General features: G+C 49.9%; 1 protein-coding gene across 1 annotated transcript; it reads left to right on the top strand.

Moving 5' to 3' along the window:
- SGF29 (SAGA complex associated factor 29) lies at positions 1-25,760 on the top strand. Its single transcript, XM_027771675.1, has 10 exons — positions 1-238; positions 12,550-12,808; positions 18,405-18,467; positions 19,379-19,451; positions 23,098-23,162; positions 23,987-24,116; positions 24,187-24,333; positions 24,542-24,577; positions 24,681-24,843; positions 25,545-25,760. The coding sequence occupies exons 2-10, from the start codon at positions 12,559-12,561 to the stop codon at positions 25,659-25,661; spliced, it is 1,044 nt and encodes a 347-aa protein (XP_027627476.1). The 5' UTR covers positions 1-238; positions 12,550-12,558; the 3' UTR covers positions 25,662-25,760.
- Positions 25,761-25,817: the final 57 nt, after the last annotated feature.

Below are 25,817 nucleotides of genomic sequence, written 5' to 3'. Positions count from 1 at the left end.
TTTCCCAGGAGGCAGTGCGGCACGTCACAGAAGGACCACGCATGCGCAGACCGGGGTCTCCGCGATAGACTAAGCTCATGAAAAGGAAAAAAAGAGAGTGTGGCTCTTGAGCGGCCGTGAATCTTCGGACGTTAGCGCGTTACCACCCGCAGCCTCTGAAAAGGCATTCGAGCGATCCGCCTGCTCCTGCCGTCGCAATTTCCAGAACACCGTGCTTGTTTTGTCCGACACTCGGCAGGTGAGGTTGGGTCTCGGGCCTGCAACCTCCGGAGACGCGCAAGAGAGAAGGGCCAGGGTCCCTCCTCGTCTCAGTTCCCGGCCTCGCTCTTGGGGCTCGCGATGGGCGTTGCGCAGGCGCTCTGGGCGGGAAGAGGCGGGGTTCAGGAGGGAGGGCCCGGCGCCTGTGTTCCTTGGGATCTGCGCGTGCGCCCTTTGGTCCCAGGGAGAGGATGGGCAACTAGGCACGTGGAGCTTGGCGAGGGGCCCCGCCCCGGGTGGGATATTCAGGCCAGGTGCCAGAAGACGAGGACTGAGGGTGGGCCAAGAACTCTATTATAGTCTATTATTTCTCAGGATGTGCCCATCTTAAGAAGAACAAAACAGCCCTATTTACCCTCCAGATGCCTCCCGTTTGTCCTATTAGGCTGCTCCCTGTCCTCAGTAGCATCTCTTCTCACTCCCAGTCTCTTTTGAACCTTCTCCAGTGAGGCTTGGACTCTTACTCCACTAAAATGACTGTTTGCCGAGGCCACTAACGGCCTCCAGGTTGTCAAATCCAGTGCTCAGCCCATAGCAGTGTTGTACTTGGTGCAGTTGACACCTGCCCCTAAAACACGTTTTCCTTTGGTTTGCGAACTTAACGCTCCGGTAACCTCCGGACTCCCTGGCGTTTCTGCTGATACTTGCGCCTCTACCTTATATTTAATGTGGTAGCATCTCCAAGCCTAATCCTAGCTCTCTGTTTCTATTCACTCCCTAGGTGTGATCTATTTCACACTTTAAACGCAAATACCATCTACTGTGCTGCTAACTCTGAAAAGAGTCTGTCTTCTGCCAAAGTTTGGCCCTGAACGCCAGATTCACATATTCACCCGTACTGTAGCACCTCCTCTTAAATGCTTCATGGGCATCCCAAACTGGTTCAAAACTAACATTTTGAGTTTTACCCTCCACACACCCATAGCTTCCCTGGTCTTATCAGCTTTCTAGTTTCTCAGACTAAACTTTTTTTTTTTTTTTTTTGAGAGGTTTTTTTTCGCTATAGGGCACGTGTGCTCGCGAGACAGACAGAGACAGACAGAAAGCGAAAAATCGCCCCCCAAGGGGGATGGCCACGCCACAGTCCCTTCTCCTCCATTCTCCTCTCGGGATCTTGGGCACGCACACACACGTGCCTGGCCTGAGTTTTAAGCCTCCGGGTCCAGGCCGTGAACCGAGGTCGACTACGTGGGAGTCCAGCGACGTAGCCATTATGCTGTTGGTCCCCTCAGACCAAGAACTTTGAGTTATTCTTGGTATCTTTTGCTTACCCTCCCCCCTCTCCACCCATCTGTTAGCACATATTTATCTGCAAGGCTTTGAAGTTTCACTACTAGGTGTCTACTTGTGGGTATTCTCTTTGGCACTGGGTAGGCCCTTTCTGCCTGAGAATTTTTCCGTTCTCTATTTGTATGCATTTAGATTTTTTTGAAAGAGAGACTTTTTGTTATAGAGCACGTGCGCTCACCAGAGACAGACAGAGACAGTAAGTGAGAAATCACCCCCTGGGGGGGAATGGCCAAGCCACAATCCCTTTTTCTCCATTCTTTTTTTTTTTAAGAGAGAGATTTTTGCTATAGGGCATGTGCACTCCCTGGAAAGACAGAAAGTAAGAAATCACCCCCTGGGGGAGATGGCTACACCACAGTCATTTCTCCATTATTCTCTAGGAATCTTGGGTATGCATTCACACATGCCCAATGTGAGTTTTAAGTCCGTAGGTCCAGGACTTGAACCGTAGTCGACTACATGGGAGTCCAATGATGTATTCATTAAGCCATCTCCTGGTCCCTTTTTGGTTTTTTCCTTCTCCAGTCTCCTCTTGGGATGTTTTAAAAAATAATTATTTTATTTAACTTTATTTACTTTTTTAAAAAAAACTGATCAGAGAGGGACAGAGAAAGAAAGTGAGAAAGAAAGCCGCCAGGTCTGAAACTTGATCTGTGGTTGGGCATGTGGGAGTCCAGTGCCCCTAATCACCACGCCACTTGCCGTCCCCTCCTCTTGGGATTTTTGGCATACGCACACACATACCCATCATGAGTTTTAAGTCACTGGTCTGGGACTCAAACTGGGGTCTACTACCTGGGAGTCCAGCAACTTAACCATTAGCCATCTGCTGGTCCCTGCATTCAGATTTATCCATCTGTTCTGCCCTCTCCATCTCGTTTCGTGCCCTACTGCTTATTTCATCTACAGCTAAGTGTGTGGAACTATTTGCCTGATGTCTGTGTTCCTTTCTGGACTATTTCCTAAGAGCAAGGCAGGATTATTCGTCTCATTCGCTGCTATATATCTCATGCGTCGCACAGAGCAGGTGCTTGACAAATATTGAGTGAATATTTATAAAGGGGAGAAACTTTGGGCCAGCAGGCAGCATGGTAGTTAATGTACTGGACTCCCACATGGCCAACTGAGGTTTGAGTTCCAGACCTGGCAGCTTGCTTTTTCATTTCCCTCTCTCTCTGTCTCTCTTTCTGGGGAGCACATGTGCCCTATAACAAATTTTAAAATAATAATAATAATAACAACAAATAAAATTAAGTAATTCTTTAAAAAAGGGGGGGACCTCTGCTCTATAGGTGGGAAGTGTTGATAGTCACTGACTCCCCCCACCCCCCGACAGGATAAAAAGATGTTGAATAGCCCGGCTTTAGACTTTGTTGTAGTCTTTCAATTGAAGGACTGTTTTAAGGGCTTTCCAGGATTCAGTTCAGCTCAGCAGTTGATTTTGAAGGCTGTATTTTATCACCCATATTTTTTCCATGTCTTTCAATTCTGCTTTCTTCCCTCTTGGTTTCTCTCTCAGGCAACCATAAGCCTCCAACAATGCCAAGCTTCCTGCTCTTCTCTTTAAAAAAAAAAAAAAAAAAAAAAATTATGGTATCTAGCCTTATTTATTTATAAATTTTATCAGAGGGGGGGAGGAGAAAGAGAGAGAAAGTGAGAAAGCAAGCCACCAGGTCCAGTATTCAAACCACGGTCGGCCATGTGGGAGTCAAGCTCCTTTATCCACCGTGCCACCTGCTGGCCCCCCTGCTCAGAGAGGTTTCTGCTATAGGGCATGTACGCTCTCCAGAAAGAGAGACAGAGAGACAGAAAGCGAGAAATCCCCCCCCAGGAGGGTTGGCCACACCACAGTCCCTTCTCCTCCATTCTCCTCTCAGGATCTTGGGCACACACACACACGTGCCCAGCATGAGTTTAAGCCACCAGGTCTGGGACTCAAACCATGGTCGACTACATGGGAGTCCAGTGATATAGCCATTATGCCACCTGCTGGCCCCTCCCTGCTCTTCTCTTAACTAACTGAAAAGTGGGTGTCTTTTTGCACATAGCTCCAGCAAAAGATCTCAGCTGACTGCCCAGACATGGGTCACATCTCTCTCTGAACTAGTCACGGTGGTCAGGGTGAATGGAATACTTTCATTGGCCCAAGTCATGTAAAGGTGAGAGGTGGTTTCTCAAAGGGAAATTAGAGTGTAGTTATCAGAAGGTACTGAGGTGTGCTGTGGACGGTGGTGCAGCGGTAAAAAGGCAGCACTGCAAGGCTAACCTCCATGCGGGGTTCCAGGTTCATGTCTGGAGAACTCCCTGAGTTTGCTGGGCACGTGCATCCTCCTATTCTGGAGCAGACTGGTGATGGATTACGGTGTCAGTAACCTCTTGAGGTTCTCTCTCTTTCTCTCTCACTCATGGAAAAAATAAATAAACTTCAAGAAAAGGTCTAGGCAGTCTCCTTGGGGTACTTCCAGTGATGGTGGAATAGCTTTTATCAGGCTAGCCCTCCCACAAGTAATTATTATAAACTGCACAAAATATACAAAAACCATCTGAGGGTCCAGAGAGCAACTAAAGCAGCAGCACAGGAGAGGAATTGCTACCTGGCAGAAGGGAATGGGGCTGGCGAGTTCCCTGTTTATTGGGTTTTGTTTTGTTTTGTTTTTTAGATTCTTGCCATAGGGCAAGTGGCTTGCTAGAGAGAGACAGAGACAGAAAATGACAAGTCACCTTCTCCTCCATTCTCCTGCTGGGATTTTGAGCGTGAACACACAGGTGCCTGGCTTGTTTCTCAAGCTGCCAGGTCCAGGACTTGAACTGTAGAATTGGCTATGTAGGACCCTGTACCTTAACCACCATGCTACCTGCTGGCTCTATTGTTTCTTTTCTTTTCCTTAAGAATTATTTTATTTATTTAGTTCATTATTATTATTTTTTAATTTGACCAGAGAGAGACAGAGAAAGAGAGAAAGGAAAAGCAAGAAAGCAAGCCACCAGGTCCAGGACTCGAACCATAGTCAACCACATGGTAATCTAGTGCCTTTAATTACTATGCCACTTGCTGGCCTGTGCTGGCTCTATTTTTTTTAATATATATAGTTTTTTTTGTTTGTTTGTTTTTCTTTTTTGGCCATAGGGCATGGTCGCTGAAGAGAGACAGTGAGACAGGAAGGGAGAGATCACCCTTATGGGGGATGGCCACACCACAGCCCCTTCTTTTCCATTCTCCTCCTGGGATTTTGGGCACATACGCACACTCTTGGTGTGAATTTCAAGTGATGAGGTCCAGAATTTGAACTGCAGTTGGTCATATGGGAGTCCAGTACCTTAACCACTGCACCACCTGCTCCCCCCCAGGTATTTCTGCAAGAAAAGGACATATATTTACAAAGATGCATGATTGCTTAAAGCAGTTTTATTCATAATGGCCAAAGACTAGAAACAACCAAAGTGCCGTCGAAAGAGACCTTCTTCGTGGGCTGGGTGGTGGCCTCACAGTGACTCAACGGGGTCCACGTGGGAAGGGTGCTGGGTTTGTGTCCTGGGACTTCCCTGAGTGCTCTGGGCATGTGTGCCAGCTGAGACTGAGGGTGGCTTGTGGCATGAGGACCCCGTTGTGGATACCTATCTTTCTATCTTTCTTGGGGAAGAAATAAACTCAGAGAAGAAAGAGACACATGTTTAAACTCGTATGTTCATACAGTGGAATGCTACCCAGGAATAAAAAGGAGCAATGACTGACACGTCATGGGTCAAACACATGTTGATTGAAAGGATCCAGACACACAAGAATATTTTGGGTCATCGGAAGTCGTGGCATATTTTTTTCTGTTTTTCTATGCAAAGAAGCGTCGTGGCTTTCCTGACGACCCAGTATGTCGCACATTTGCATGCACATGCTATTCTGGAATGGGCCTAAGTAGTAGCGATGGGTAGTAACAGATGGTGAGGAATGCCTAAACGGTGGTTTCCTCTGTGGCCTTCTGTGTCAGTGGGAAGAAGAGAGTGCTAGGAGCCAAAACGAGGGCGGCGCACCTTGACTCAGAATTCATGAGGGTGCCGGGAACCTTGCAGGAATTGCTTACCCACTCCGGGTTTGGGGCAGTTTGGTTCATACCCTGGAATGGGGTGAAGATAAGCTGGCACCCTCAGATTCTGAGAACACAAGCAACTTGGCCTGGAAGTTCAGTGTCCTCTCATCTAGGGGATGCTTGCCATTCCAGGGCCTCTTTCCCACTGGTTTAGAGTGGAGAGCCACAGAAACCTTGTTTCTACTTAACCACGTTTTCTTCATTATTATTATGATGGTGATCATTATTATTATTTAGAAAGATTTTTACTGTAGGGCACATGTGCTTGCGGGAGAGCCAGAGAGAGCCAGAGAGACAGAAAGCAAGAAATCATCCCCCGTCCCAGGGGCTTGGCCACTCCGCAGTTCCTTTTTTCCTCCAGTTTCCTCTCTCTCTTGGGATTTTGGGCACACACGCACATGTGCCCAGTGTGTGTTTTAAGTAACCAGGTCCAGGACTTGAACCATGGTCGACTACATGGGAGTCCAGCGACATAACCATTATGCCATCTGCTGGTCCCTTAAGCATGTTTTCTGTAGAAATTCAGGTTCTTGATGGACTGGATCCAGAGTGCAGTCATTTGCGGCAAAAGCATAAGAGGTGGTCTTCCCAGGCAAGGCGCTACCCAGTACACAAAGCTCAAACAGGAGAGTAGCCCTGGAACGGCATGGTCTTCAGACAGGCCGGCATCTCGGGGTTGTTTCCCGGGCCCGGCAGGGGTCAGTGTTTTCTTTCACTTGTGCCTTTGACTGCTTTGCCCCCCTTGACATGGTCTCTGCCCTTTTCCCTGATGGTCTCCTGATCCACACCTGCAAACGGGGCAGCACTGAGCGTGTGCTCTGCCAGGCACCTCACTGATAGACTCCGTCTCCAAGTAGGCGTTCTAGTTATTACCTTACTTTGCTGGTGGAGACAAGCACTCGCCGGAGAGACAGAGAGGGAGCAAGAGAAAGAACCTCCCCACAGGATGTGGTCATCCCACAATCCTTTCTTTTCCATTTCTCCATCCTTTTCGGTTTGAGACACACATGCATATCTGGTGTGTTTTTTAAGCTGCCAGGCCTGAGGTTCGAGCTGGAAGAACCCTGTCAGATCTCGCTTCTTAAACCACCAGGCCATAGGACTGGCCCTCTGGTAATAATTGTTTTATTGAGCACCAGAAAGGGTAAGTATAGCTTGGCTTGGTTGAGCATATGTGGCTTTATGAGACCTTCCGAGCCACTCTGTTCCCATTCCTCTCCTTGGAACTCGCCTAAAGCGTGAATGACAGTTCATTTCCTGAATGGCTGTATCTTAGATGGTGTACTTCATTTTTTATGTGGCTTTTAACTACATTGGTACTGGGCAAGCTGTTTGCCTCTTCCTGTGTTTTCCAGAGTAGGGGCTGACAGCTGGTTGCCACAATTCGGGCCTTATTTTGGGTGCCAAGACAAATATGACTAAGACTTAGTTCTTGTACCTCGGAGCTGCAAGTCAGAGAATTAGACTCCTACACAAATAGAGAGCAGTCTTTAAAGAGCATGTGCACTCTGCGACAGTTATATCACCTCTACAGCATGTGGCTTACAAGGCGAAAGTCATTTTAGGGTGCTTTAAAATATTTCTTTTTTTTTTTAACCCAAATTGGGGGTGGAGGGGGATGGAAGAATTGGACACAGAGGGACGGCCAGAATGTTCTGGGGAGGCCGGAACGGTACTGACTGCTGACTGGCTGAGTGCCCTATAGAGGAGAGGCATGTGAGTCGTGAGAACGCGCCGCTGCTTGTCAGCCAAGTCCCCAGGCGAAGGTAGCAGGAACAGCGTCTAGAGGGCAGGCAGCAGGGGAAGAGCTAGGCAAGGAGAGCGAGGTGACATCGAAGGCTGATGGCCAGGAGAGAGGCCCTGGTCCAGAGGCGGAGGGTGGGCACCTGTGTCCAGAGGGCCAGAGGTGGAGGCACATAAAGCACAAAGGGAGCTGGTGCTTTGGCCCGTGGTGATTACTGGCTCTCTTGATGAGAGCGTTTTCTCTGGATGGGTGAGGACAGAAGCCAGATCGGAGTGAGTGCAAGAGTAAAGTGGGGTTAAGGAAGTAGAAGCACATGTTCGGACAACGTATCATTTAAGAAGTTTGGGGGAGGGGTCGGGCAGTGGTGCAGTGGTAAAACACTATGGCCCGTGAGACTGACCCACATGGGGTGGTTCTGGGTTCTGGTTCATGGCTGGAGACTGCTGAGTATGTGGGCACACACTTGCTCATGATCCAGGGCTGGCTGGAGCTGGGGCTAGACTGTGGTGTCAAAACCCCACTCGGGGTGTCATCACCATCTCTCTGTCTCCTCCTCTCTCACACACGCACATATGGGATAAATAAACTTCAAAATAGAGTTTGGGGAACAGCCGTGGTGGCACATTGGTCACACACTGCTCTGTGATGCTGAGCTCACATGACAAGGTCCTGGGTTTGCATGTTGGGACCTCCCTGAGCATGTCAGATGTATGAACATGGCCTAGTGGTTTGGGCTAGCTGAGGCTGGGGTGGATCGTGGGATGGAGATCCCATTGGGAGTGCCTTCTTCCTCCCTTACCTCTCTGTCAAGAAATAAATAGACTTAAAAAAATAGAGCCACTTAACAGAAGGTTATGCTGTGAAGAGAACAGGGATGAGTGGACAGCTAGAGGGGGAGTGGGGTCTGGAAGCCCTTGTTTTTTCCAGGCGAGCTCTCCTAACGTGTGCTGGTTTGCTGATAAAGTATAGGAGAAAGGCCTGTCAGACAGGCGGAGGGGAGGGGAGGTTCAGAGCACAGAGAGGCAATTCTCAGGATAGGGGACGGCAGGGGCGACCGCTGCGGCTGTGCAGTCTGTAGTTTCAATGGTGGGGACAGGTTCCCTGCCTTCCGGTTTGAGCGTAGAAAGAACCCCAGACATCAGCTATGAGGACCCAGACCCAAGTCTGAGGGCAGGAGCAACGGTGTTGAAGAGGGAAGGTGCGAAGTATCAGACTCGGGAGGACCTGGCGGCATAGTGGGAACGTTTGCTGCTTTGACCACTCACTGTAAAGTAAAGCCTGTCACAGCCATGGGGCTGCCCGCAATTTATACGCACAGGTGCCAGTGCGTAGAAGGCTTCAGGCAGCCTGGATCCCTGCTTTCGCAGGAGAGAACGTTTTTGTGTGCTAATCCATGCCCTCCCTCTTCTCTCAGCATTCCCATCTTCTGCCCCCATTTCACCACTGTTGTTGGAGCTCAGCAGGGCTCGTTCCTCCTTCAGCTTTTCACTTACTCTACCACCGTCAGTTCCCATAGACCGAGCATTCTCTGATGTATAAACTACAGATCCGTTATTTTATGTTCTAGCTGGTGCAACTAGACTGTTGTTGTTGTTTTGTAAGAGATTTTTGCTATACGACATGTGTGCTTGACGGACAAAGAGACAGAAAGCGAGAAATCACCCTCCAGGGTGGATGGCCATAACACAATCCCTTCTCACTCTCCTTTTGGGATCTTGGGCATGCATGCTCACATGTCTGGTGTGAGTTTTGCTGCTGGTTCTGGGACTTGAACTGCAGTCGACTGCGTGGGAGTCAAGCGACATAATTGTTACACCATCTGCTGGTCCCACTAGACTCTTTTTTTAAGGGACATGTTTTTCGTTAAGAGAAAAGGCATTATGTAAAGCTGTGGTGGTAAAAATAGTGTTGCATAAGTGGGGGAAAAACCAGATCAATATCACAAGCAGCCAAAGACAGATAAATTGGGCTTTCTTTGAATCAAAACGTGTGTGCCAGCCTGTGGCCTGGTAGTTAAGGCGGCTGGATCCCATGTGGCCAACCTTGCAGTTCAATTTCCAGACTTGGCAGTATGAAAAACATGCATGTGCATGTGTGTGCACACCCAAAATCACGAAAGGAGGGAGAAATGGAAGAGAGACTGGGGCATGACCATGCCCACGGCAATCCTTTCTACCTGTTCCTCTCTCTCTCTGCACATGCACCGTCTGAATTTTTTGTTGTTATTGAGCACATTGCGAGAGAGAAAGTGAGAAATCACTCTCCCTACAGTCCCTTCTCCTCCATTCTCTTGGGATTTTGCACATGCATGTACATGCACCTGGTGTGATTTTCAAGCCTTGGTCCAGGACTCAAACCTTGAAGTCAGTCATGTAGGCTGCCAGGTCTGGGACTTGAACCACAGTCAACTATGTGGGAGTCCAGCAACGTAAACCATTATGCTATCTGCTGGTCTCTAGACTTTATATATATATAGTGCTCACCAGAAAGAGAGGGAGAAAGAAAGAAAGTGATAAATCACCCCTCTGGGGGATGGTCATGCCACAGTCCCTTGGAATCTTGGTCACACATGCACATACACATGCACCCAGGTGAGTTTAAGCTGCTAGGTCTGGAACTCGAACCACAGTCAACTACGTGCAAGTCCAGCGACATAACCATTATGTCATCTGCTGGTCCCCCTAGACAAATTCTTAAAAGAATTATTATTTATTTAATTTTATTTATTCATTTTTAATTTCGACCAGGGAAAGACAGAGACGGGGGGGGAGCAGGGAGTGAGAAAGCAAGCCACCAGGTCTAGGACTCAAACCATGGTCTGCCACATGGGAGTGTCCAGCACCTTAACCACCATACCATCTGCTGGTCCCCCTTAGATAATATTTTTAAGAGTTAGGGTATCATGCAAAATTTCAGCACCCTAGAAAATTCCTCTTATTGGGACCAGCAAGTGGCATGGTGGTTAAGGTGCTAGACACTCCCACATGGCCAACCATGTTTTTAGTCCTGGTCCTGGTGGCTTGCTTTCTCACTCCCCCACCCACCTCTGTCTCTCTCTGAAATAAAATTAAATAATTCTTTTTTTCTGGAGAAGTTTTTGTTATGGGGTGCATGTGCTTGCCAGAAAGACAAAGACATAGAAAGTGAGAAATCACCCCCAAAGGGGGGATGGCCATGCCGCAATCCCTTCTCCTCCATTCTCCTCTCGGGATCCTGGGCATGCATGCACACGCACCCAGGTTAAGTTTAAGCCACAGGGTCCGGGACGCGGTCGCCTCCGTGGGAGTCAAGCGACATAGCCATTATGCTAACTGCTGGTCCCAATAAATAATTCTTAAAAAGAAAATTCCTCTTATTTTATGTAATACACATTTAGCTTTCACTGAGTTATAACTTGCTCTTTTTATTATGGTTTTCGGTCTTTTTATTTTTTTTCTAATTACCTTTTATTGTGAGAAAGCATTTTATTTTCATCAGAATATATTCCTCTTACCTTGAGTGAGATATTTTTCAGTAGTTAACTTATCTTTCTTCCACAACAGAAGGAAGTAGCCATGCCTTATGATGCGGAAAGTGTCTTCAGAGAAAATTTTATTTGGCTCTGTCAAAATACAACAGCGGGGACCAGCAGTTAGCATAATGGCTATGTCGCTGGACTCCCATGTAGTCGACCGCGGTTCACGTCCCAGACCCGGTGGCTTAAACTCACGCCGGGCGCGTGTGCGTGCGTGCCGAAGATCCTGAGAGGAGAATGGAGGAGAAGGGATTGCGGCATGGCCATCCCCCAGGGAGAGATCCTGAGAGGAGAATGGAGGAGAAGGGATTGCGGCATGGCCATCCCCCAGGGAGAGATCCTGAGAGGAGAATGGAGGAGAAGGGATTGCGGCATGGCCATCCCCCAGGGAGAGATCCTGAGAGGAGAATGGAGGAGAAGGGATTGCGGCATGGCCATCCCCCAGGGAGAGATCCTGAGAGGAGAATGGAGGAGAAGGGATTGCGGCATGGCCATCCCCCAGGGAGAGATCCTGAGAGGAGAATGGAGGAGAAGGGATTGCGGCATGGCCATCCCCCAGGGAGAGATCCTGAGAGGAGAATGGAGGAGAAGGGATTGCGGCATGGCCATCCCCCAGGGAGAGATCCTGAGAGGAGAATGGAGGAGAAGGGATTGCAGTGTGGCCATCCCCTCTGGGGAGTGATTTCGCACTGTCTATCTCTCTGTCTCTGTCTGTCTGGCGAGCGCACATGCCCTATAGCAGAAACCTCTCCAAAAAAAAAAAAAGAAAAAAAAATACAACAGCAAACCCTGCTTTACAGATTAAAAATGGACAGCAGAGTGCCTGAGTCCTTTGCCAGGGTGTTAGCAGCAGAGCTGGGGCTGGAGCATGCTGCTTGTGGAGGCCCTGAATGAAAACACCTTGACTCGGTAGAATATGTCAAAGACAGACGTGCCATTGGGATGGGAAGAATCCCAGAACTGCTTGCCACTGTACTCGTTCCTCAGGGCCACTCTAACAAGTTACCACAAACTGGGTGGCTTACAAGAGAAACGCATTCTCTCACTAGTTCCAGAGGACAGCCAAAATCAGGGTGTGCGCCTGATTCCAGAATCAAGGGTTGGTCCCTTTGGGGGGACGCAGAGGAGAATGTTCCATGCTCTTCTCCAAGCTGGTTGCATGGTGGCCAGCTGTCTTTGGCTTTCCGTGGCCTAGATGTTTAACTCCAGCCTCTGTCTGTCTGTCCCCCGTGTGCCTCTGTTTCTGTCTCTCTTCTTGTAAGGGTACCAGTCAGGCTAGAGTAGAAGCCCCCCTTCATTCCAGGATGTCCTCATTGTTTTTTTTTTCTAAAAGTTGATTTCTTCCACAAGAGATAGAGACAGGCACCCTCCCCTGCCACAGGGTTTTCATGCCATCTTGAATCACAGCAGGTGTGCCTGCCTGGTGTGCTCGGGGAGGTCCCAAGACACAAGCACAGGACCTTTCTCATGTGGGTCCAGTTGCTTTAGAACTGTGCCACCACCCGGTGTATGTCTTTATTACATCTGCAGAGACCCTGTTCCCACATGTGGTCACAATCACAGCTACCAGGGTTAGGGCTTAAATGTTTCTTTTGAGGGGACACAAATCAACCCACAGCGGCCACTAACAGAGCTCTCTTCTGTACTCCCTTCCCCACCAGGCACCCACCATGGCCCTCGTGTCTGCTGATTCCCGCATTGCAGAACTTCTCACAGAGCTCCATCAGCTGATCAAGCAGACCCAGGTAGAGGACAGCCCTCCACGGCTAGCGGGCACTATGGGCTGTGAGGCTGAGCTGTGGGGGGCAGGGTGGGGCTGTGTTCAGAGAAACTGGACATGCAGGAGCCGAGGTGATGTAATGAAGGTGAGAGGAGGGGAACTCGGAGTAGTACTGTCGTTCCTGTTGGATTTTCTGTCACGTACAAGATGACTTCATTCTTTTTTTCCTAACAACTGTATTTAGACATAATCAACATGCCATACGCTGCACCCGTTTAAAATGCACAATTCAACAGGTTTTGGTATATTCAGTGTTGCACAACCATTACCACAATTGATTTCAGGACTTTCTTTTAAAAAATTATTTTATTATTTTAATTTTTAAATTTTTGCTATAGGACACATACTCACCAGAGAGAGAGGGAGAGAGAGATGGAAAGTGAGAAAGTAAGCCACCAGGTCAGGGACTCGAACCATGATAAGCCATGTGGAAGGCCAGCGCCTTAACCACCATGCCACCTGCTGGCCCCTCAAGACTTTTTTTTTTATCATGGAAGACAAAAAAGCCCCGTGTCTCTTAGCAGTCACTCTCTTTTTCCTACCACCCCCTTAACTCCTTGGGAACAAAGACACTTACAGAACAAGATAGTCCAAGAGTTTGGAGGTTATCTCTCAGGGGCTGATCAGTAGCTAAACTTCTTTTGGAATGTGCAGGGTTCGGACAATCCAGGGCTGCTGAGTTAGTCCTGTGCTGCACAGGCTCCCCCTGGCCCTTGGCCCACGCTCTCTTATGTCCGAGCATCAGTATTTAACATAGCATTTATGCAACAGACGCAGCGATAGTGTCGACATGAATACGCTTAACATTCAGAGGAGCTGGTGGGGTGGGTGGGCTTAAAGAAACCACCTATCTGTCCTATAAAGCTGTCCCACACATTTTCATCATTTTGTTCTAATTTTTCAGTAGCCTCCCCTGCCCCCAACACACACAGAGACTTGCATGGAACTGTTTAGCCTAGAAATTAATTCGCTGGTAGTTAGGTAAATCCAGTTCTTCCTGGGCCAGTCATTTTCATTACCTTCCAGGGAGGCTTATATTTGATCATCAATGTCAGTGTTATTCTAGGACTTATTTACATGAGGTGGTTGGATCTATACCAACAATGCCAGTGTGCAGTACCAGCTAGCAGTGTGGTCATGGTAAAATGCAGTTGCATTACAGAACAGATCGGGAAGACTTGCAAAGGTACTACTGTGCCTTCCTGACAAAATCGCCCTCTCCCATGTATCAGCTACTGCTGCGGGCAGGCATGGTTATAGCTGGCTGTGATTCAGTTATTTCTGGTTTCCAAGACAGGTGGGGACAAAGCCAGTCTTTACTGAGACTGGTTTCTATTGTGTGTTGTTATACCGCAGGGCCACCTCCCTCCTATGGGTAGGAAGCAGTGGTATTCAGAATAATTTATTCCTACCAACTGTACTTCAGAGGTGGCTTATTTTGACCTGTTCTTGGCCATCATGGTGCAGAGATATAAATTATAAGTTCCCCTAGAGGGCTTGTGATCCATTAGATTTCCATAGGTGTGATTCTAGGGCCTCAGCAGCTAGGGTGGAGAGAGGGCCATGGCCTCAGGACTACTCTGGCTTCTGCCTGTATTAAAGTAGCCTTGAGGGGACCAGCCCTGTAGCCTAGTGTTTAAGGCACTCAGATCCCTCATTGCCGACCACATTTTGAATCTTGGCCTTGTCGCTAAAATCCTGACCAGAGGGAGAGGAGGGATTGTAGCATGACCATATTGGGGGTACTTCCCCTCTCTTTTTCTTTTCTTTGATAATGCTTATGCCCTCTGGCAACTGAAAAAAGCCTTAATGGGCCAGCATGGTGGTTAAAGCACTAGATCCCATATAGTTGACTGCACACAGTTCAAGTCCTGGACCCAGCGGCTTGAAAAACATGACAGGTGCATGTGCGAGCATGCCCAAGGTCTCAAGAGAATGAAGGACAAGGGATTGTGGTGTAGCCAACCCCCACATCCAGGGATGCCTTCTCACTTTCTTTGTCTCTTGCAAGTGCACACATCCTATGGTAAAAAGTGAAAAAGAATGGTGGAAAAATGGGTTTCTGATAGGTTTAAGCAGTGGCATCACATGGTGGGTTCAGATTTCCCTGGGAACAGCCCCACCTCAAGACACAGAAGGGGAGGCTGTGTGGCATACTCAGGCCGACCTCCGTGCAGATATGACTGCCAGTCACTTAACCCTAGCCTGGGACACCAACATTATATCCTAACTGCTCCTGGGATGTTAGTACACACCAGCGAGTGCATGGCACTGCCCACAGAATAAGGCTGTCGGTGAGAGAAGTGTTGGTTTGTGCGTGGATTCATTTAGTGAGCAATGTTCAAGGGAAAGGATCCGTTAAAGGAGTAAGCTGATTAAAGTGAGTTCTCCTCCTGGAGGAAGGCACAGAATGGGAGTTGGTTGAGAAAGATGAAGCTTTAATGTAGTGGTTAGACTCGCTCAACAAATAAAGCTGGATGATTCTAGAAACCATCCTTTGTTGGGAAAGGACTTGTACTCTGACTCAGCATTCTTTCAATAGCTTTTATTCACAAAAACAAGAGTGGTGAGTAGTCAAGCCTGTGGCACACTGTGGTGTGCCGTCCATCATAACCAGAGGTCTTCCTGAGCATTGGTTCACTCAGGTATTTAGCACAGCGTGACGAGTTGTAGACCACGCCAGCCAGTGGGCCGCCTGGGAGTAGGTCCCAGGAATTCCTTCCCAGTGCTGTCTTTCATAGCAGATATAACCTGGAAATAAAAGTCAAAAGGCGCAGCCACAGTGGCTCACAGTGCAAAGACCCTGCTGCTTGGAGGCTGAGGTTATATGGGAGGCCCAGGTTCCATTCCTGGCGCATCCTAAACAGGCCAGAGGTGCGGTGGTGTGCACCTGTGGTCCTAGCCAGCTGGGAGGCTGGGGCAGGAGATCCTGACATGGTGAGATCTTGTCAAAAATCATTCTCTCCCTCTTTCTCCTCTCTCTCATAAAAAATAATGTTTAAAAATAAGAGGAGTCCAGCCAATGGTGTAGTGATTAAGACACTGGAGTCCCATATGGCCAACTGCAATTCAAATCCTGGACCTGGTGACTAGAAACTCACACTGGGCACATGTGCGTGTGTGCCCGAAATCCCAGGAGGAGAACAGAGGAGAAGGGATTGCAGCATGGCCATTGCCCCTGGGTTGTGATTTCTCACTTTCCCTCTTACAGTCTCTCTGGTAAGCGCATGCACCCTTTAGCAAAAAATAATCTCTCCAAATGAATGAATGAATGAATGAATGTTAGAAGATATTGGCCTCCATATTGCTAAGTGAAAGAGCCCAGTCTGAAAGTTACATAATTTATGATTCTAACCATATGACATTCTGGAAAAGATAAAACTGTAGAGAAAGTAAAACATTCAGTAATTGCCAGGGCCTTGGGAAGGATGGATGGAAAGGGTGGCTATGTGGAACCCAGAGGGTTGCTAGGGCAGTGGCACTAGCATGTATATTTTTTTGTTTTGTTTTGTTTTGTTTTTTTTAGAGAGAGAGGTTTGCTATAGGGCACGTGCGTTCACTGGAGAGACAGAAAAAGAGAGACAGAAAGGGAGAAATCACCCCCGCGGGGGGATGGCCACGTTGCAATCCTCTCAGGATTTTGGGCACACATGCACATGTACGTGGTGTGAGTTTTAAGCTGCCAGGTCCAGGACTTGAACTGCAGTCAATAATATGGGAATCCAGTGACATAACCATTATGCCATCTGCTGGTCCCTTGTGTATTGTATTATAATGGTGGTTGTATGACATCTTGCATTTGTCAAAACACATAGAATGGTACAGACAGGAAGAGGGAGCCCAAATGGAACCTGGACTTCAGTTGCTAGTGGTGTAGCAGTATCGGCTCATCAGCTGGAACCCGTAGGCAAGATCTTAGAGGAAACAAGGGGGGAGAGCAGGTGTGTGGTATATATACACTACCTACTCCGTTTTGCTGTTAACCTAAAACTGCCCTAAAAATAGAGTGGTAATAAAATAAATGTTCAAATAAAAGGATAAAAGACACTGGCACATTACTAGAATTCGACTCAGTCATCACCACTTAGTCCAGTTTAGCATTTTCCAGGTAGCCAGGCGTCTCGCAGAGGGCTGCCTCTCAGCTCTGCAGTCTTGTATTGGACCGGGTCAGATGCCACAGGCAGGAGAGCTCTTGGCAGACGTCTGCCTTCTCCCATTCAGGCATCTGGTATAACTGAGCTGGGAGACAATGTTCTTCTGCTCTGAGCTTCTCTTGAAGTGTTAATATAATACTGGATTTTCCTTATTGTGTAAGTCACTTACTCATTCTTTAACCTTGGCTACTCTTTCTCCTCTCCATTTGTCACTGATTTTTCTCTTTTTTTTAAATTTGTCAGAGGACACATGCTCTCGCTAGACAGAGAAAGAGAGAGAGAAAGCAAGTGAGGAAGTGCTGACCATGGGGAATGGTTACACTCCAGTCCCTTCCCCATTTTCCTCCCTTGCAGGATCTTGGGCATGCACACACATGTGCCTGACGTGTTTTGAAGCCACCAGGTCTCGGATTTGAACTGCACAGATCCCACAGTGGGATCCGGCTGCCTTACCTACCACTCCACAGGCTGGCCCTGTCATTGACTATTTTACCCTCATGCTCCCACCTTCGGAAAGGGTGTCTGGTTCAGCCACGGTGCTGGTCCAGATTGCCCGCAGCAGTACTAGTGGGCAAGCTTCTCCTCTCTGTCCGTTCCCATTCGGACAGGGTAGGGTCCTGAAGGTACAACCTAGTGAGCTGCCTTGACCACTGGGCAATACGGCTGTGTTCACTGCTAACCCATTTTGCCAGATAAAGGTACGCTTCAGACACTTAGAAACTCTCACATGAAGGTTAAAGATATAGTTAACAATTTGTTTCTTAGGGTTCATCCCTTCTTCCAACAACCCTGGTCCCCAAAAACTTACACCAGCCTCTCTGCCGGGCCTTCTCCAGATCAGTTGATCACAGATGTATGCGTTAGTTGCTGAACTCTCGATTCTGTCCTATTGGCCTGTACGCCAGTACCATCTTTTTTTCCCCACTGTTTTGCTACATGGTGTATATGCATTTGCCAGAGAGAGGCATGGAGAGAGAGAGACAGAAAGAGAGGAGAGAAATCACCCCCTAGAGGGGATGGCCATGCTGCAGTCCCTCCTCCTCCATTCTCCTCTCAGGATTTTGGGCATGCATGCACATGCCTGGCATGTTTTTAAGCCACTGGGTCAGGGACTTGAACAGCGAAGTCGGCCTTGTGGGATCCTGCCACCTTATCCACCACGCCTACTGGCACCCCCCATGCCATCTTGATTACTGCAGCTTTGTAGTGAATTTTGAAATTAGGAAGTGTGAATTCTCCAACTTTGCTTCACTTTTTCGAGATTGAGCTAATCTGAGTTTCTTGATTACTATATGAATTTTTAGGAAGAGCTTATCAATTTCTGCAAAGAATTCAGCTATAATTTTATTGGGCTGTGATTAGTTTGTCTCTTTGTTAAAGCAGCCTCGTTAAAGATAAAACCCATGATTTAATTTTAATGCTGTTAATAATGCTTTTGCATTAGTTAGGGAGAAAAAAATCATCATGAACGTTTCCTGAATTTGGATTTAGAAATGAGGGCCTTACTTACGGGATACAGCCTCTGGCCTGCATGCAGGGAGCCAGGAGGCTTCCTTATGTCCTGTCAACCTCATCCTCTGAGTGAGCGAACACAACTTAGTGAACATCCAGAAGACCCACGAGCGGATGCAGACAGAGAACAAGAGTGAGTAGCTGGGTTCAGGAGAGAAAGGGGTGAGTAGGGGTGACCTAGACTGAGTGCATGCCGTATGGTTTTCAAAGGGGACTTTTGCATATATCCAAATATTTCAGGCCAGTTCCGCCCAGGGTGTTGACTTCCTGTGACCCTGGAGACTGTTGACAGACTGCTAAGCCCTAAAAACCTTAACACCCCTCAGCCTGGGGCTAGAAAGGCAATGAGAAGTGGCTGCATCCTGAGAAGTGTGCCCTCGGGTGGACAGGCTTCAGTGAGCTGAGCATAGCTTCCCTTCCAGGGTGCCTCTGCAAAAGCCTGCAGAGCCCTCAGGAGGTCAGACTCCTGGTGCTTCCCTGCTCTAAGTAGCTTTGAGCATTATCTGTATTTCTGCTTGCTTAAAAATCCTTTCTGCCTGTTTCTTTTTTTAGAGGTTTTTGTTATAGGGCGCATGCACTTGCCAGCCAGAGAGAGAGAGAGAGAGAGAGGCAGAAAGCGAGAAATCCCCCCCCAGGGGGGATGGCCACGCCACAATCCCTTCTCTTCCATTCTCCTCTCGGGATCTTGGGCACGCACGCACACGCGCCCGGCGTGAGTTTTAAGCCACCAGGTCCGGACGCAAACCGTGATCGACTACGTGGGAGTCCAGCGACATAGCCATTAGCTAACTGCTGGTCCCTGCCTGTTTCTTCATAGAGAAAAGGTTAGACAGTCCTCCGCCAGGATAGCAATGGCATCTGTACCATATGGAAACCTATATGGGAACGTGTCTTCGGTGGATGGGGCAGCAGTCAGAGAAGCTCATACTTCAGGTCACAGCCTCCCTGATCCTTCCAGAGTCTGAGCTGGTGTCCAGGAAGCAAAGCACCTTCCTGCCTCCTGCCCCTTGCCCACGTCTCCTTATTCCTGTGTTTATTCTGCAGTTTCTCCTTATTACCGGACCAAGCTGCGTGGCCTGTACACGACAGCCAAGGCCGATGCAGAGGCTGAGTGCAAGTGAGTACCGTCCGCCCACCCGGCTGCTGCTCCCTCCTCACCCAGGCATTCACCCCATGGGCAAGTCGACTCCTTTCCAGCCTCTCACTCGGGTCCCACCTTCTCTGAAACCTCCTTCTAGGCCCACTCTTCCCCTGTGCCCCGCTGCTTTATAGATCATGACCAGGCATGGGTCTGATCTTGGTCCTGCTGTTACTGGGCACATGACCTCAGGCAGCCACGTCTCAGTTGCCCCTTGATAAAACAAGGATAATAACTATGTCCTGCATCTTAAACACAACACAGGATGATGCATATAAAGTGCTTAGTGCTGCGAACTTTGCACTCTTTTTTTTTTTTTTTTGCTATAGGGCACATGCGCTCCCCAGAAAGAGAGACACAGAGAGACAGAAAGCGAGAAATTGCCCCCCGGGGAGGATGGCCACGCCGCAGTCCCTTCTCCATTCTCCTCTTGGGATCTTGGGCGCACACACACGCGCGCCTGGCATGAGTTTAAGCCACTGGGTCTGGGACTCGAACCCCGGTCTACTACATGGGAGTCCAGTGACAGCCATTACACTAACTGCTGGTCCCACGAACTTTGTACTCTTTTGATCTAACCCATAAGTAAAAAATATGATCTTGGGCTGGTTCCATAACACAGTGGTTTAGTGCTATGCATAGAAAGCCAGCTCCCACATAGCTGGCTGTGGCTTGAATCCCTGCCCTGCCCTGCCCTTGGTGCCTGCAGTCCTGATAGGATGGAGGAGTGGAGGGAAAGGAGTGTCGTGTGACTTTGCCCCAGTGGGAGGTGCTCTCTCTCAAGAGTGCACATGCTCTCTGGCAACTATTAATAAAGAGAAAGAAAAAATTCATTCTCTAATATGACCCAACAATTGTATTCATTCTTATTTGGCCTTCCTGTGTTCCTGGTACTATTCCAAATACTTTGTGTATCTACCCCATTTAATTCTCAGCAATCCGTTGATAGGTTGTACTATAGTATTACCCTCATTTCACAGATGGGGAAACTGAGGCACGTAGAGGTTATATAGTCACACAGCTAGTAAGTGGGGAAGTCCAATTTTAATCCCAAAGCTCTTATTCATTAATACCCTGCATTTATGAGATGTGTGTGGAGATATGTATCACAGAATCAGAACAAGAGTACAGTTCTTACTGCCACTATGTATGGTCTGTTCTGTGTGCAAGTGTTTTAAGTCATGACATTGATTGCCCTAGAAATTAATCTCATTGGGACCAGCAGTTGGCATAATGGCTATGTCGCTGGACTCCCATGTAGTTGACCACGGTTCGAGTCTTGGACCAATGGCCTAAACTCACACTGGGTGCGTGTGCATGCGTGCCCAAGATCCCGAGAGGAGAATGGAGGAGAAGGGATTGTGGCATGGCCATCCCCCAGGGAGTGACTTCTCACTTTCTGTCTCTCTATCTCTGTCCGTCTGGTGAGCACTTGCATCCTATAGCAAAAACCTCTCAAAAAAAAAAAAGTATTAATGTCATGACTCACTGAGTTGTAACCTGCAGTTGACATAGCACTGCCTTGCACGAGTGGGTGATGCATAATGGTCAGGTCTGGGTGGGGTTGGAGGAGACCCTGGAAGGTCAGGGGTAACCCTAAGCATTATGAATGACTCTGGGGCTCCCCCTGATCTGGTTGTCATGGGCTCTGTGTTCAAGGTCCTCTCTTTTCTTGGCCTGCTGTTAGCCGTTCTGCAGACATTTGCTGGTGCTTACACTGAGTCTGACATTGGGCCCCCCATATAGAGACAGGAGGCTAGGAGGGAACCTGCCTTCAAGAGCACAGTTCAGAAGGGAGAGAGGACCTTACAAAAACAGAGCATTTGCAGCACAGTGTAGCTAGTGGGACAGCAGAGGTGGGAGAGCCGGGCTGGCCTTAGCTGGGGAGGAAAGACTTGAGCAGAACCTTAGGTTGGGGGTCAGCAGGCAGGCGAGCACACAGCCCAGGCAGTGGGGACAGTGTCTGAAGGCCACAGGGTGACTGCAGAGCACGTGCATTTGGGGGATGAGGATCAGTCCTGTGTGGCTAGGTAGGACACAAGGGGCCTCCAACACCGTGGACTTTATTCTGGAGGCCACAGGGAGCCAGTGAAGACGTAAGCTGCAGTGTGTGGAACGTTCTAGTCAGGGGAGCATACAGGACATGGTGATGGAGCTGAACTTAGACTTGAGAATGAAGCAGCGAGGATGGTTCAAGAGCAGTGCCTAAAATGAAATAGGCAGCCAGCCGTGACATGGTGGTTAGGGTGGCTGGACCCTACATGGCCTACTGCATGGTTCAAGTCCCAGACTAGTGGCTTGAAAATCATGCTGTGTGCATGTGTGTGTGTGCCCAAAATCCCTAATGGGGGGAGACAGAAGGACTGATTGCAGCATGATCATCCCCCCAGGGTGCTTTGTCTCTCTCTCACTCACTTTCCCACCTGGTAAGCATACGTGCCCTACGGTAACATTTAAAAAACAAAACCACAAGATAAAATTGGGCAGTAGTTGGGAGAGAAGCTGAAGATTCCAAGGTTTTTAGCCTGGACAACAGTGGGCTCCCTCTGCCAGGTGGGGAGCTCCGGGCCACTGCTGATGGCATAAATGGCATGGGCTCTGGCCTCAGCTTTTCCAGAGGGAAATACTTGAAAGCTCGTTTGAGAAGTGCAGGGCTCACTTTCTTGCAGTTCTGCCCCACTTCTCTCTCTCAGACTCAAACTTTCCTGTAGTCGCTTAGTGAACACTAAGGCCTCCTCGGCCCAGCATGCTGGGGAAGGGAGAGTGGGTGAGACAGAGGAGACACCACCCCTGCCAGCCCAGGGCACTGAGAGTCTGGGGAAGACCCTTGTCACTGCGTGTTACTGTCGTACTAATCCAGATGCCGGAACAAGCAGCAGCTCATGTTGCCAAGAGATTGGTTTAAAAACCCTCAGGAAGCAAGGACGTACCAAAAGCAGTAAGCCTTGGAAACAGCCGAGTCCCGAGACGCCTTGCTGCGTGCTGCACTGCCTCCCAGCTCTTTCTCCTCCTGCTGCCGTGCACGTGATGGGAAGGAACGGTCCTCTTTCACGAAACAGTTCATCTTTCTTTTTAAAATTCTTGCCAGAGGCCACACATGCCTGGCATGGTTTTCAAGCTACCAGGTCAAGGATTCAGACCGCACAATTGGCCATGTGGGATCCAGCTACTTCAACCACCATGCCGCACCACCGACTGGCCCCAGCATGTTTTTAAAGCCCCTGGGGCTGGGATTTGGCCGTGTGGGATCCGCCCTGTGGGATCCACCCTGTGCACTGCTGGGCCGGCCCACACCATGAGCTTTGACATCTGCCCTCCTGGTCGCAGGAGGCAGTTGGAGGCCCTCGAACTGTAGCAGCTTTCTTCAGGGTCTGCCACGTGCACTCGGGACAGACAGCCCTGACTGCTTTGCTGCTTCTCTGGGATCCTGTTGTCTCTTCAGAGTTTTTGACCCACCACTGCCTACATCTTGTTGTCGGTAGTTTTAAGATTTTTAAAACACTACTTAGAATTTCTAGTTCTCGGCAATAGGGTTGATCTGAATGACCCAGCCTGCCATAACCAGAAAAAGAAATCCTTGCTGTGTGCTTCAGCCAGGACCTTTCTCCCCCTTCTGCCCTCGCAGCATCCTCCGGAAAGCCCTAGATAAGATTGCTGAGATCAAGTCTCTGTTGGAAGAGAGGCGGATTGGTGAGTTGGGGAGACAAGTGTGGCAGAGCGCGGTTCCTGGGAGCAGCACTCACCTCCCTGAGGAGCCTGCGCTCTCTGCCTGGCGGGGTGGTTCCCTGGGGTTTCGGACAGGGAAGATCTGGGGGTGGAAGGAAGTGGAGACCGCAAGGCACTCAGAGGCAGGTTTCCTACTTACTCCTCCACAGCCCAAGTTGATTCTGCCCACTCCTATTTCTCCCTCCTCCTCTGCAGTCCTGCCATCGCTGCCCCTCCCACCACGCCCACTGGTTTCTCCCTGTGTTTGGCAGAGCCTCGCCCCGTGCATCTTGCCAGCCTTCCCTCAACTTCCCTGCCTCCCTCGCCTCTCCAGCAAGCCCGTGGTGGCAGACCCTCCCTCAGCAGAGCACTGTCACGCCCTCCGGTTTTGTGGACGTTGACTGGGTGTGATGAACCACGCCTGGTGGTCAAGAGTCCACATATCATTGTCCTTGTAACTTTGTGTCAAATTACGACATATATTAACATTAATAGGAAAGTCCACGCACCACGCAGGTGTATAGCTCAGTACAACTTTCACTAATTGAGCACACACGTAACCAGCACCCGGATCACAAAACACAACCCAGCCCCTCAGAACCCCGCTTTGCCCTTTCTAGTTCCTTCTCCCAAAGGCCGATCACTACCCACCACCAGTCTCCAACCTCGAACACCCAGACGAAGGTGCAGGGATTGCGTGGGCCCTCGCCGCTGACTCAGGAGGTGCGCCCAGCCGGCGGCTCTGACGGCTCTGTGTAGGATGCAGGTGGGCCTGGTGCCTGCCTGAGGAGCTGTCTTTCTTCCTGCAGCGGCCAAGATCGCGGGCCTGTACAATGACTCGGAGCCCCCTCGGAAGACCATGCGCAGAGGGGTGCTGATGACGCTGCTGCAGCAGTCAGCCATGACCCTGCCCCTGTGGATCGGGAAGCCTGGTGACAAGTGAGGCTGGGAGCTGGCCTGGGAGGGCTGGTGTTGAGGGGCTAGGACAGACACTTTATTTCATTCACAGGCCCCCACCCCTCTGTGGGGCCATTCCAGCCTCGGGGGACTATGTGGCCAAACCTGGAGACAAGGTGGCTGCCCGAGTAAAGGCCGTGGATGGGGATGAGCAGTGGATCCTGGCCGAGGTGGTCAGTTACAGCCACGCCACCAACAAGTGAGTGGACCCCAGCCTGCAGGCTGCTCTCTCCTGGCGGTGGCTTTTTTCCTGTTTGCAGCATGGGGGAGAAGTTGGCCCAGGGTATGCTGGGGGTCCTCCTGTGGGACACCAGGCTCTGTCTGCCACCTTCCCTCCGTCCTCTCCCCTCCCAACCCAGCAGTGCACCTCACCGCATCATGGTTTCCTTTTGTTCACCCGCCTGCAGGTACGAGGTAGATGACATTGATGAAGAAGGCAAAGAGTGAGTGTCTAGGCCAGGGGTGCGGAGAGAGAGCCAGGGGCAGCCCACTGCTGGGACCGAGTCCTTCCACCTGGCCATCGGCTGACATGTCCTTTCTCCTCAGGAGACACACCCTGAGCCGGCGGCGCATCATCCCACTGCCCCAGTGGAAGGCCAACCCAGAGACAGACCCTGAAGCCTTATTCCAGAAGGAGCAGCTTGTGCTGGCCCTGTACCCCCAGACCACCTGCTTCTATCGGGCACTGATCCACACGCCCCCGCAGCGGGTAAGGCAGCTTCCCGGGAGGCCACGCACACACCAGGGCCAGGCTGACCAGAAGGCACGGGGCTATCCTTCCACTTCCCCTTTTTTCGTCTCATGTCCTTCAGCTGGGAGGTGCAAGCTGCCCTCTCTCACCCACTTACCTGAGTCAAGTCTGCTCTGTACTCCCCTCCAGCCCTGTCCTCCAGAGCAGCGCTAGCCACCTCTCTCTCCAGCCTCAGGCCTGGGCCAGCCCCAAGTGAGTGGGCCTGCTATGCCCTCCAGTCTACCCTCAGAGACCCTGGCCCTGGGATGAGAGGCCCAAGCCCGGGTCCCAACCCCTGCTTCCCTGTGCTCCCAACACCATGACACACGTTACCTGGGGACAGCCTAACAGCTGCTCTCCCTCCTTCCCTAGGATCCTTATCTGCTTCCCTCTGGATTGTCCTTCATCTCTTTGTGACACAGGGTCCTGAAAAGGCACCTGATCCTTTCCTGGCTGTGGAGGGGCACGTCCCTTCTCCCTTCCCTTTATCCCCTGCCTTGGCCCTGGGTGCTGAGGAAAGGGCTCTGAAGCAGCAGGGACAACTCAAGCACCCAGACTTTGTGACCCCCAGGGAAAGATGAGGACAGGAGGGCCAGGAGCCCCTGGCTCCAGGAAACTGTCAGTCCTGGTCAGCCTAGCCTGGGTGTCTGAGCAGCCCCTCCTATCTGCCTCCTGTGCAGCCCCAGGATGACTACTCAGTCCTGTTCGAAGACACTTCCTATGCAGATGGCTACTCCCCACCCCTCAACGTGGCCCAGAGGTACGTGGTGGCTTGTAAGGAACCCAAGAAAAAGTGAAGGCGGCTAGCAGATGCAGTCTCCTGCCACCCTGGTGGGGAAGACCACAAGGATTTTCTGTGATCAAATAAATATTCTCGCCCTTGCCCTTGTCCTGGGTCCTGCTCCTCCATCGTCTCTCCAGCCCCATTGGGCGGGTTGGGGGCCCAGAGGGCT

The sequence above is a fragment of the Tupaia chinensis genome, unplaced genomic scaffold (assembly GCF_000334495.1).
Source record: "Tupaia chinensis unplaced genomic scaffold, TupChi_1.0 Scaffold000231_1, whole genome shotgun sequence".
NCBI classification, from domain to species: domain Eukaryota; kingdom Metazoa; phylum Chordata; class Mammalia; order Scandentia; family Tupaiidae; genus Tupaia; species Tupaia belangeri.
This window is presented reverse-complemented; position numbering and strand designations above follow the sequence as displayed.